Source organism: Amphiprion ocellaris, chromosome 3 (assembly GCF_022539595.1).
Source record: "Amphiprion ocellaris isolate individual 3 ecotype Okinawa chromosome 3, ASM2253959v1, whole genome shotgun sequence".
Taxonomy (NCBI): domain Eukaryota; kingdom Metazoa; phylum Chordata; class Actinopteri; family Pomacentridae; genus Amphiprion; species Amphiprion ocellaris.
The window spans coordinates 27,684,605-27,697,952 of NC_072768.1; the positions used below are offsets into that span (position 1 = coordinate 27,684,605).

At 41.2% G+C, this 13,348-nt stretch overlaps 1 protein-coding gene across 3 annotated transcripts in view; it reads right to left on the reverse strand.

Annotated features, from left to right (window-relative positions):
- The window catches only part of grm8b (glutamate receptor, metabotropic 8b), a 316,080-nt gene that overhangs the window by 158,932 nt on the left and 143,800 nt on the right, over nt 1–13,348 (reverse strand). For all 3 annotated transcript variants that reach the window (XM_055008544.1, XM_055008538.1, XM_055008542.1), the window contains one exon: nt 542–677. In XM_055008544.1, coding sequence (XP_054864519.1) covers nt 542–677 — 136 coding nt within the window. The remainder of the gene's footprint in view (nt 1–541; nt 678–13,348) is intronic.

The following is a 13,348-nucleotide window of genomic DNA, read 5'->3' on the forward strand; positions in this document are numbered from 1 at the left end:
TCCCAGGTCCTGGGGACCCCCCAGCCACAGCAACATGGATGATGGTCCACCCCTGCCACCCCATAGCCATGGGGATGCCGTGTAGGCATCTTTGACATTACCATAGTATTTATCCAGAATGTTATTGTTCCCAGTACCGCATTTCACATACTGGTAAACATTTATCCAAGATGCAATGGTTAAAATCACCTAGTTTAAAAACAGGAGCGTCAGGTTTGTTCTGGAGATGGTGGTGAACACAATCTGAGCTCTGGCTGGCTGCTCTGGTAGCATTCCCACTTGGGGGGATATACACAACACATACAAAAATGTTGGTAAGTTCCCTAGGAAGGTAGTGTGGCCGTAGGGTGACAAACAACAGTTCAAGGTCAGGGTTGCATATTTTGTCCCTGACAGCAAAGTTACGAGATACGAGATAACAATATTAACTTTGTAACCTTTAAGATTTCTGAAAAAGCTGAGTTGTGAAACTATCCGCTTTATTGTGAACTAATCAGCATATTCCTAGAATACATTCTGGGTGTGGGAGTAACATTTTTACCGGATGTCGTCCTCGTTGGCAAACATGATGACAGCTCGGGCGTTGGGCGTCTCTACCAGACGGAGGATGATCTTATCAAACTCACCAGGTGTCGGCTCTCGAGGAATCTTCAGAGACTGAGCAATGCACACCCCACCTGAGAGGGAGAAAGAGAGACATGTTGAATATTTAATGTAAGATAATAAATGAGATGTGTCAGGATCAGCCTGGAGGACATTTTAGTTATTTGTGATGTTAATTGTCACAGCATAGTCCATCATAGCCAGAAATTCACTCTTAAAGCCTCATTCAGACATATTTTCCTGTAGGGCAGGCGATTTTATTATTTCCTCTCCTGATCAGTGGTTTCAATCCAGTCTGTAGTGGATGTGGGTAATTATTCACTGTCTACAGTGACAGTTACAGCTGTAATCGCCTACTGCTTTGTACTAGGTCATTTTAATTCAGGCCTCAATTTGAATCTTTGAACATCAATCTGTTTTTGATCTGTCAGCATTTACAATTGATCTTGTAGGGAAAATGCTAATCTTTGGGAGAATTTACTTTACTAAGATTAGCATTTATAATGAACTTGTAGGGAAAATTAATCTTCAAATGAGTAAACCAAATCTCATTGTAATCCATCCAATACATGCAGAGAAACTTCCCTACAGACCAACATTTAAACCTGTTGCTGGTACCATCTGAAAAATTAGGAGATTTTTAAACTAGTAGTGGGACGTGATTAAAGAAATTAATCTACCTAATTAGAGGCTTTGTAAATAATTAACTGTGATTAATCACATTTTCGTCAAATACCAATATTTGACACAATAGGTCAAGTTTTTCAATTCAAATAACTTTTGATTGACAGTTGAATCAATGACTAGACATATATGTGTTTACAATTTTAAATGTAAAATATTAAAATTTAGTTGGGCTTTCCCACTGTATGGAACATAAGCAAAATTCCGCGATATAGCACAACCTCCTATTTTAATGGAACCACAATTTTTTACCACTTCCAGGCAGTTTTTATTAGGGCACCTGAGAGGAAGACAAGGACCTAAATTAATTACAAATTTCAAAGATCTTCTTCTCAACATCCAGATATGGCAGAATCAAATACATTTCGTGGATGGAAGGGTCCAGGCTCCAGGGTTTCACATTTCTTCTTAGGGAATGGGCAAAGTTTATCTAAAAATAGTAATCGTAACCTTGATGCTTTCGAAAATAAGGTCTTGATAAGTTTGTGAAGTTTGCATTTAATCCTCAAGTAATGAAGCCACGAAAGTGGTGACAAAGCCTTTCTAAAAGTTAAAAGAGCTCTGAATTAAAAACACTGGCTTAATCTATGATGGAGCTGAAAAAATACGACTTACAAGCATTCGGTGTTTGCTTCTTAGATGACTGTAGCAGTATGAAAATCCTAAAATCACAAAGTTTGTTGAATCTAAATTGATTTAGTGAAGTGGTATACCATTCAAAATGTGGATTCATATTTTTTTTCCATAAACAGCAAAACTGACTACATCAAAAATTCAGGTGACCATCAAGGCCCAAGGGCCTCTTGTTTTTGTTTTGTTTACGCTTTGCTCTCCATGCTTGTAGCCAGCTCCTCAATACCTTTGATGTAGGTAGTCCAGTGCTGCAACTCAATGACAGGAACTAAAACTTAGTTTGAACGGGGTTGTGTGGGGATCTTTCTTGCATCAAAAGTATGTCAATAAAAGTGTTTATTTTGTTACTAATCAGCTCAGATTGCTATAAGTATCTGACAACATTATGGAGACAAATTCTACCTTTTTATTTACCTGATGTTGCTTCTTGGCCTTGTTTACATCCTGTTAAGTAGTCTGTTATTTGAAGCAGGGGAGTATGTGTGGAGCTGCAGACGCAGAAACTTGTAATTTAGTTTTGAAGTGATGGCTGAATATTTAGAAGATTTTGAACACTTGGATTAGGTATTTGAATTTGATGGCCTACATTATGTGTTTGAACTGATGAGAAGCTGCAATAGAAGAAGAGACGGACAGGGAGAGGGGCAACAGGCTGCAGAGTTTCAGTCAGCCATGCTGTTGTGATACTCAGGAGTTTGTTTTGTTATTCATGTTACTGTAAGTATTTAACAACATTATGGAGAGAATCCACAAATCAAATTCAAATACTACTACTAAGTGTTCAGAATCGTCAAAATATTCAGCCATGACTTCAGAAATAAACAATAAATTCCCCGTTCAAACTTACTTTTGGTTTCAGGCAAAAATGAAGCTCAGTGAATACAGCATGGATCAGCCTGATTTTGGTTCCTATCATTCAGTTGCACCACAGGACAGCCCTAAAAACAGCACAGGTTCAAAAATCCCAAAGTTATCCTTTAAGGGTAGACAGAAGTTCCATGGGTTTGACAATTGTCAGAATCAAGATCATGTGAAAAGAGGACGATGGGCCCTCTGACAGCTTGTCAGAGGGCTGACTAAAGGTTTGTCCCACTCAAGGGGACAAACAATTGTTAAAAAAAACAATACACCTGTTGAATTGCAATAATCTATAATAATGTACACTCGTCAAATTGTCTTGGTAAAGGCTGTAGAATGTCAGGCTAAACACTTAGATTTAGAAAAGGTTATTCATGCGTTCATCTTCTCAGACTTAATTTTTGTCATATTCCAAGTTTGGGGTTATTACTGTATTTGTGTTTTGTAAAGCACTTTGTAAATTTGTTTTTAAAGGTGCTTTATAAATAAAGTTATTATTAAAGTTATTATTATTATAAATGTCCATTTTTGACTGGTCTAATAATGAAATGAAATTAAATGACTAATAACAGATAACTAATAATTTTTCCTAGTTGGTGCCGCCATGAGGTATGCATTTGTGGTCTTTAGTTAAATGTTCACAAAACTATTGATGGTTTGCAAAAAATAAAAATAAAAATCTGTTGCTATTTATATTCATATCCTATTAAGAAAGGCTGTGACAGCCTTACTTTTGATCTCATGAAAAACTTTCAATTTGTCCAATGTTTTGGTTGATAATCAAATGCTTGCAAAGCAAAAACACATTCCTTAACAGCTTGAGGTTTTTTCCTGTGTTTAAAGGAAAAGGGAAAGTACCTAAAAAAAAAAACTATGGTTGAAAAGAACCATAAGTCTTGAGCCTGAAGGTCCAATATTGACCTGGGTGGCACATGGTTGACTCGTGGCTGTCAACAATTTTGCAAATGAATTAGCTTAGTTGTCACTGAGGTTGAGATAAGATTAAAGGCAAAGTTGACTTTTCTGCTTCTCAGACAGCTGGCATAAAAGGAGGCAGAAGATCTGTGATGACAACTCTTTAGTTTAATCTCATATTATTTTTTTCATTCATATCTACGGTACCACAGGTATAACACTCCCCACTCTCCAGGATATCCACAACAGGAGGAGTGTGGCCAGGGTGAACAGGATCATGAAGGATCCTCTACACCCTCACAACGAACCGTTTGAGTGACTGCACCCTGGCCAGTGCCTTCCCCTCATCAAGCCAAAAACAGAGACTCAGGAGGAGCTTTTTCCCTCAAGCTGTCAGGACTGTCAACTCTGAACTCCAGTTAGCACCTCACAAATGTAAGCATTAATAGTTGATGCTCACCTCTCCTGGGCTGTGGGTCAGGTGGTTTACAATTTTGTACTGTTATTATATTTTCCTGTTCTGATATTTTGCTGTCTCTGTGCTATAACATCACCACAACGGCAGGACAGTTATCAGTCGGCTTTATTCCAGCTTTTCAGCACAACGTTTTTTCTGGTGCCCCTCACCGCGTTCCCCTCAAAAAGGTCCTACCAGAAACAACATGAAACCAGAACAAATATATGGGACACTAAGTATGGCAATAAGGAAACCCCAAAACAATAAACTATCAAATACTTAAAATAATCTGTGAAATAAAGATTCAAGACACAACATAAATAAACCCCAAAATAATGAACAAAATAAAGTAAATGAAAATTAACATAATCATACCTAAATCCATTGTTACACAAACAAGGACTACAAACACATAACTGTAAATGTCAGGGCTGCTCCAGCAGGCTCTGGCTAGGGCTCCTCCCTCCTTTTGTGCTTTCTCCTTTTTAGGTATCCAGAGTGTTGTGGCAGCGACGGCAGGTGAACAATCAGGGTCATCAGCGGAAGTAGGAACAGGTGTGGCGGAGCCAGTCAGCCTTCCTCCTCACCTCTATATATTCAGACGCCAGTCACCACTTGGACGCCGGATTGTGAATGCTCATTGTCAGTTCTGCTGCTTGTTTCACTCTAGCCAAACCTGAGAGTTGGATATCTTTGTAATTTGAGTTTTCTCCCTTTCAGTGGAACCTCACCTGCTCCTGCGACTGAGCCGTCTTTTTGGGCTTCCCCACGTCTACAGTTCCTGGCAGACACCGGAGACCTCGCCACCCACTCGCCATCGCTGCCTCTACCTTCCGTTCAGCCCCCCTGCCTTACCCTTTCCCTTAGTCAGCAGTCCGTCCCCAGCACGAGCCAGGTGGAGGTCTTTAGTGAGTTGAGTTGCTCTTTCACTTTTCAGTCTACATAGTGTTTTCTAGTGAGCTTAGTGGCTCTTTCGTTTTTCAGTCCGTATAGTGTTTTCTAGTGAGCTGAGTAGCTCTTTCGCTTTAAGTTCGCATAGTGTTTTCTAGTGAGCTGAGTTGCTCTTTCGCCTTAAGTCTGCATAGTGTCTCTAAGTGAGCTTAGTTGCTCTTTTGCTGCAGAGTTTTTTAGTGAGCTGAGTTGCTCTTTCGCTTTTCAGTCTATATAGTGTTTTCTAGTGAGCTTAGTTGCTCTTTCGCTTTTCAGTCCGCATAGTGTTTTCTAGTGAGCTGAGTAGCTCTTTCGCTTTAAGTTTGCATAGTGTTTTCTAGAGAGCTGAGTAGCTCTTTCGCTTTAAGTTTTGGCTTTTTGAAACATTCGTCAAGTCCGCCCGCCACTAGGGGACACCCTCGCCCTGGTTTCGAGTGTGGTTGTCAAGTTCCTGTTTCCGGGGACCAGCGACTGGGAGTTGTAGTTTTTGGTTCCCCGCTTGTCAATAAAAGTATTATTCTTGGCTTCAGCTCTGTCTCAATCTCTGTTCCTGCGCCTGAGCCTCAAGAGAAAACGTAACATGTAAATATTGCAACATCGCACATGCACATCACACAGACTGCACATTCTCTGTGTAAATGCACATCTGCTACCTTTTGCACTGTGTACATTCCATAAATATGTCCATTCTACTGTTTGTATGTCTTGTATATTATAGTTTTACCTATTTATAATTTGTATTTATAAAACCTGGTGGACAGTCACTGCATTTCACTGCCATACTGTATGTGTGTGATGAAAAAAAACTAATCTAATCTAATCTAATATTCTCCAGTGTTGTGACTGGTTGATCCATTTCCTTGTTGCTGCTGCTGAACGCAGCTGCTTTTCCTTCTGCTTCCAGTTGTTAAAGGTGATGGTCTCTTCCTCTCCTCTCTTCACATCGTTAAACTCTCTGCTTCATCGTCACTTAAGATGCTGCTAAAAAAAACATTTGAAGTTTGAGATATTTTTCCTGCAGCGTTGCCTCTGGGACAGATAAATGAGAGCAGTGGTGGAGTTCTGAAGATGAACTTTGTGCTTTTGACATGTAGTAAAGTGAAGTACAGTAGAGACTGCACAGGATCCAAACCACAGACTGCAAACTGTCCCAATATAATTGGCTCTGGAGAAGATTTTTTTTTACAGCTTGGTCCGAAAGACCACCGTCAAACTGTCACAGAAAATCTCAAGGGGAAGAGAAACAAGACTAATGGCATGAAAATAATCATGTCTGGTTGGTCTGACCTCGATTGTTTAAACAGCAGAGTATTCTGAGAGCTTTCTTAAACAAGGAAGAAGTTGGATTTAAAGAATATTGCAGCAAATAAAGAAAAAAGTAGAACTGTTTTTAAAGAGCTCCATCTCCTAAAAGTTAACATAAAGGAACATATTTTTCCCAGAATACATTTGCTTTACTGTCCTATTCAGCCAGACAATCATATGTCAGATGGGATGTTATTTGTTTCTCTGACAACCCAGAACATTGAAGAGAAGCTTGTTGTGAAAGGGTAGTATTTTAATCCAAAGCATGTTTTCCAAATATACAAAACATAAGAACAGTGGTCCCACATGTGTCGTGACTGGAAGCATATCCGTCTATGACATAGTTGCACAAGGATTTTCTAATCATCAATTAGCCTTTCAACATGATTAGTTAACACAATGTAGCGTTAGAACACAGGAGTGATGGTTGCTGGAAATGGGCCTCTGTACCCCTATGTAGATATTGTCATAACCCGGATCAATGGCCATGACAAAAGAACGGGAGGAGTCCACTTTCCAAAATAACCAAATAATTTATTACAACTGAAAGTAAGTCAAACAAAGAACAACTACAGGTATGGAGTGTGGTCTTGTCTCTAATGTATGTTGTTTGTGTGTGTATGTGGGTGTGTGAAAATGATGTGGTGCGAGGTGTTGAAGGGTGCACTAAGAAAGAAAACTAAATAAATTGTGCATGTGGCTCAGGTGACGGGAACAAGGAGCAGAGAGCAACGACAGGTCACTGGAAGCCAGCATATATAGCTGAAGTGGAGCAGCGGGCCCAGGTGCTGGGCCCGCTGCTCCCCCCCCCACCCCCATAAAGTCGGGGCTCCCAGGGAGTCACCTGCTCCAAATCACCCATACCAAATTCACAAAACTACAGTGACCCATTAACAAGTAACCCATAACTATAAATATCAAATCCTCAAAACCAGTGATGAGCAAGAACAAATATATACAAATCCCATCCAATCCAATGTTTATGTCCACCCAACAGTGTGCCGTGTAGACTACCCCACCCACTCTCAGCAGCCCCAGTACCTGAGAAGCAGATTAAGAGAGGAGAGCAGAGCAGTAACAACACAACACACAAGGCATCAATAAAACATTATAAAGGGAACTCTAAAGGTCAGAGGTCATGGTATAGGTGCATGGGACAAAGCATCAGCCATGACGTTTTCTGTCCCTTTAATATGCAAAATGGTGAGGTCATATGCCTGCAAAAATAAAGACCACCTAACCAGTCTCTGATTGGGTGGCCTAAGAGACTTCAAGAATCTAAGTGGGTTGTGATCGGTGTATACCATTAGGGGCGCCCCACTCACGTATACGTCAAAATGTTGCAATGCCCAGATCAAAGCCAGTGCATCCTTTTCGATAACAGAATAATTGCTTTGATAATCGTTGAATTTTTTCAAGAAGAAGCTAACTGGTCTCACCAGGTCAGGTCATCCCCCTGCAGCAAGACTGCTCCTGCTCCCACCTGACTGGCATCCACCTGCAGCCTAAACGGCCGGTCAAAACACGGAGCTGCTAAAACAGGAGAAGAGCAGAGGAGGTGCTTCACATTTTCAAATGCTTGCTGGCATACTGAAGACCAGACAAATTTTGCCTTTGCCTTCAGCAGCTCGGTTAATGGGAAAACGACAGATGAAAAGTTTTTGCAAAAACTCCTATAATAACCAACCAACCCCAAAAACTGCTGCAGTACTTTTTTGGTTGTAGGCTGAGGAAACTGGGAGACTGCAAAACTTTTTGCCTCAACTGAAGCAACGCAACCTTGACCCACCACACGGCAAAGATACGTTACCTTCGCCATCGCAAATTCACATTTGGCCACATTCACAGTAAGTCCCGCCAAAGCGAGCCTCTCAAAGAGTGCACAGACACGCTGAAGATGCAAGTGCCACGTGTTACTATAAACCACCAAGTCATCTAAATAGACGGCATAGCCCTCCAAACCAGCTACAACGCGGTTCATTAACCGTTAGAAGGTTGCTGGAGCATTTTTTAACCCGAATGGCATTACTTTATAAGAGAACAGACCAGATGGAGTTACAAATGCAGAAATTTCCTGTGCACTTTTGGTTAATGGAACCTGCCAGTATCCTTTAAGTAAATCGAACTTGCTGACAAATTTGGCTGAACCTTCCTGGTCAAAACAGTCATCCATTCTGGGCAATGGAAAACAGTCGGACTTGTGCAAATGTGCAAAAATGTTTTTGACGGAACTTAGCCGGAACCAGTAACTGGAAAACAGGCTCTCCAACAGAATCACAGCCAAGGTGCGTTCACTTCCTAAACAGCAAGCCATTCTGCACACAGTAGCCAGTGACCACATTGTTTACTTCAATTGCTGGTAAAACTCAACCAAACATTTCCTTTAATGAAGGATCACTCTGCTGCTCTTGAATCAGCTCATTGGCTGATACAGCCAGAGGAAAATCAGACAGCGGTGGGACCTCCGCTGTAACGACGTCATCACCACTGTTCGTCCCAGCCTCAGCCTTACTCATGGTACATGTAGCCACACAAGCTGGAACTATCTCCTGTAACTCAAGAGAACCCTTCATGGACAAAATATCAACAGGACCATGTGTCAAAGGTGAAGGAGCTGACTCTGACCAAACTCTGCTACTAGCCAACCTATTACCCAATATAAAGTAAATTCCCTCTATGGGCAATGCCGGCCGAACTCCAACAGACACCTCACCCTGCACCAGATCGCAATCAAGGACCACCTTATGTAACGGAATGGGCAACACCATCAAACCCATCCCACGGCTGGGAATACTGTCCCCCGTATCAGTCTTATCAGAAAATGACAGTACAGAATCCACAATATAGGAATCATAAGCTCCCGTATCCCTCAGGATTTTAACTGGAACCCGTGACATATCACCTACCAGAGACACAAAACCATCCCGAATGAACAGCACATACGCAGCCAAAACATCAGGTTCAAAAACATCGGGAACAAGAGTCTCAGAAACTCTGCCGGTAATAACGGGTGCTGCTGCAGCTTCAGGCTTTACATTTGACCTTACAACTTTATTTCTGGCTTGTAAAACAGGACAGTCAGCCTTCCAATGTCCTATTTGATGACAGTAGTTACAAACCTTACCTTTGTCAAAGCTGCCTTGTGTTCTAGCCTCTGATTTAAATGAACTGACCGTCCCTGAATGCATCTGCTCCACTGGAATGCACGGATGCTTTCCCCGCCCGCCAAAATCATCTCGTGCAGCAGGTCGCTCCCGAAAGTTTTTCTTGTGAAGCAGCTCAAACTCATCTGCTGTCATAGCAGCCTGGGATGCAGTTGTTATGTTTCTTTCGTTAAACGCGGCAATGTGCGATGGAAGCACATTTCTAAACTGTTCTAAAATCAACAACTCACACATCGTCAAAAGTTGTGACATCAAGAGCAGTTAACCAACGTTAAAATGCAATGATAAATCTCTGGCAAACTCAACAAACGTCTGGCCAGGATGTCTCTGCCATGACCTAAATCGCTGCCTGTACGCCTCCGGAACAAGTTCATAAGCCTACAGGACAGCCGCTTTAACCATCTGATAGTTAACTTGAGTTTCCCTGTGGCCACATTACTGCTTGTAATGAATACATCATGTTTCCATGTGCTATACCTTCATCTGAACTGAGCTGATCTGAAACCTGAGGCCTTGGCTCAGTAGCTGTTAATAGGTGCTACACATGGCAGATGGATGCACTTTAAATATGAAGGAAGGCTGGGAAACAGCAGTAACACTTAACTGGGTAAGATAGGAGACCGATAAAGTAATTAATCTACAAATATGATGACAGCTGTTCAAACTAGAGTGGATCGGATGTCAAAATTCTGGCAAATGTGATACTACTGCAAGAGAATCAGAAGAGCTGTTTCAATCTAGCGCTTGGGTTTTAATGATATTTTACAATTTCCATAATCCCCAGAGACTGACAATACCCTGGTTAGTTTTAACTGGATAGTATCTCAATATCTGCTGGGTTGATTTGCACCCATGGATGTACTAAGCGATAGCTTTGCTGCCAGGTTTTCCCAACAGTCACTTATGATATCTTAATAAATAAAGAAAACCTTTATGACTCATGCGGCAGAACTGATATTAATTTAAATGTGCAGTTGCTACCTTTGAGTCCCATAACCAGATCTCTGTAGTACATCCATATTGGTACGAAACAGGGTGGAAATATCCTTGACTGGAGGGTGTTACGTGTGGCTGGCTGCTGCCTCTCTCCTTGCTCTCTCTGATCTTCCTCCTCCCTTTACCTGTGCAACTGCAGCACACCTGAGTGCTATTAGCACTTAGGGAGGAGGAGGGTATTTAGGGAGGCAGGAGAGAGCGGCAGTTGGAGCAGAGACACGAGCACCACAAAGCCACACGGCCTCCCCGGACAAACGCGTGAGGAGTTTTGTTTTGTTTGTAAACTTTTATTTTGTGATTAACATTGAGTTCTTTCTTTTCAGGTATTTGATTCATTCCCTCCCCATGCATTTTTAGATTGTTGGGTTTTGTTGTTTTAGTTTGGTGGTAGTTGCTGGTAGTCCTATTTTTGCTGTTTTTTTTTCTTTCGTAGCAGTTATTTGTGCTTAGGCAGTTTAGTAGGGGGAGGTGACTGGTCCAAGAGCCCACTGTGTGGTTAGCCATGTTCACCACCCCTCTTTTGTTTCTTTTGGCCAGCTACTACAGTCCTTTTCTTTCACCATTATTTCTACCTTGATTAGTTGAGTTATTTGTAAGTAAAGCTGGGTTTTTCCCCTTCATCTACTTACCTGCCGTGTCTGTGTCCAGTTCATAATTTGCCGGTCTCTTTGTTTATTTGAGCCTTAATTTGTTAATTTTAAAGAGGCCATAACATATATGGCGGCTCATATAAAATGCGTTGTGCAATGTTTTTTTTTTGTAGGCTTTACTGAGGCACTTATAGTACTGATAATTTGTTTGTTTTCTTGTCAGTATTTGTTCTTTTTGCATGTTTTCTCGGTAAACTGTATCATTTTGTAGTTGGTGTTGCTCCATGTTAATTTGTTTTATTTAACTGGGGGATTGTTTCTGCTGTTACTTTAATACTTTATTTGTTTGCCATTTTGTTAAGCACATTTTTGCCTACTTGTTAGTACCTTTGTTTTCGTGTGCTTTTAGTACTTACGCACACTTATTATTAGACAGAGTTATGTGCATGTCCGGGAAGTTTTTTTGGAGTGTGTGCTGTGCCATTTGCCATCTCTGCTCTCATTTGTGCTCTTGTATGGTGGCTAAACCTTTTCGGCAGTGAAATTGTTGAGGAATTTTTTTTTTCTTTAACATGGAGTTTAATATTGACGAGTTTATGACTCATTCGAGCCTTGAAGTATTAAACAAATGCAAGAAGGAGCACTTGCTTATGATTACTGATCGTTTTGAAATTAACGTTTCGAAACAGTAAGTTGCAGGTGTTAAAATCTGAACTTATCGCCGCTTTGAGAAAGGAGCGCTTGAAATTGATCCGGATGCTCCAGCCCCGAGTACACATGCTGCGCAGCCTGACTCCAGCGACTTGCTCCGCCTTAAGGAGCTGGAGTTGGAAATGTGTTGCTTGGTTTTAAAAGAAAAAGAATTGGATAATGAAAAAGAACTGAGAGAAAAACAGTTAATGTTGGAATGGAAACTTCGTAAAAGGGACTTGGATGTTAAGCAATCAGTTATCTCTTCATTCCCAAATGGGCGACTTTGATTTGAATAAATATATTCGTTAAGTTCCGCAATTTAATGAGAGAGATGTTGATTCGTATTTTGTTATGTTTGAACGTGTTGCCAATACCCTTAAGTGGCCGAGGACTGTGTGGAACCTGCTATCGCAGTCGGTATTGACGGGAAAAGCTCAAATTGCTTATATTTCCATGTCCCCTGTTCAGTGCTTGGACCACGATAGAGTAAAAGCAGTTGTGTTGCGCGCGTACGAGTTAGTACCGGAGGCTTATCGACAGAAATTTCATAAGTTTAAGAAATCGGAACATCAAACTTAATGTGAATTTGGTCGTGAAAAAGAAGTTCTGTTTGATCATTGGTGTCAATCTAAGCAGGCAGATGATTTTGGTAAACTCAGGACTCTGATCCTGCTAGAAGATTTTAAAACCTGTCTTCCTGAGCGGATTTCCACCTACGAGAAGGTGACAACAGTTTCCGACGCAGCGGTGCTTGCAGACGAGTACGTTCTGACGAACAGAGACAGCTTTGGGAGGTTTTCCTTGTCCTCTAGGCATTGCGCTCCCACAGCTGAGCCTTTCCCTTTCGTAGGTAAGCAAAACTTTCAAGGAGTTAGTAAAAATGATAATAAGGAGACGGCAGATCCTAGAGATAAACCTGTGTTTTTATTGTAAAAAGCGAGGACACACCATGAACCAGTGTTTTGCCCTGAATAGGAAAAATAAACCGACAAAAGCAGTAAACTTAATGAAAACTGAATCCTTAGCTTCTGAGCAGCTCTTATCCACCACTATCAGACCCTCCTCCTACCTTTTGTTGCCGCACCTTTGCTATTTGCCTCTGTCTGCCAGACCGCTTGATTCAACCACCTTTTGTTCTTTGTTGTGTTACTCTCTGTTACTGATTAGCAACGATATGCAAATTAAACACTTGCATTTATATACGGCTCCCTCCGTACCCTCTGACCCACTCTATGACCATCCCTATAAAATGTGGACTCTGCAAATGTTCTGTGTCAGCATACCTTCACAGACTCATGCTTTGTGTTGGTAAGCCCACCATATGCCAGAATACCAATAAAAACCCTACTATAGCAAACTTCGAAGAACTAAGAGTGAAATTTCTTCAACAGCTGACACTTTCAATAGAAGAAAACCAAGGTGTGAATTCAGCAGATAAGGCTTTTCCTGCTGCGCTCAAACTCACTAAATTAACTTTGGATGACAAAGTAGAAAATCAGTTAACAGACTCTGCATGAAGT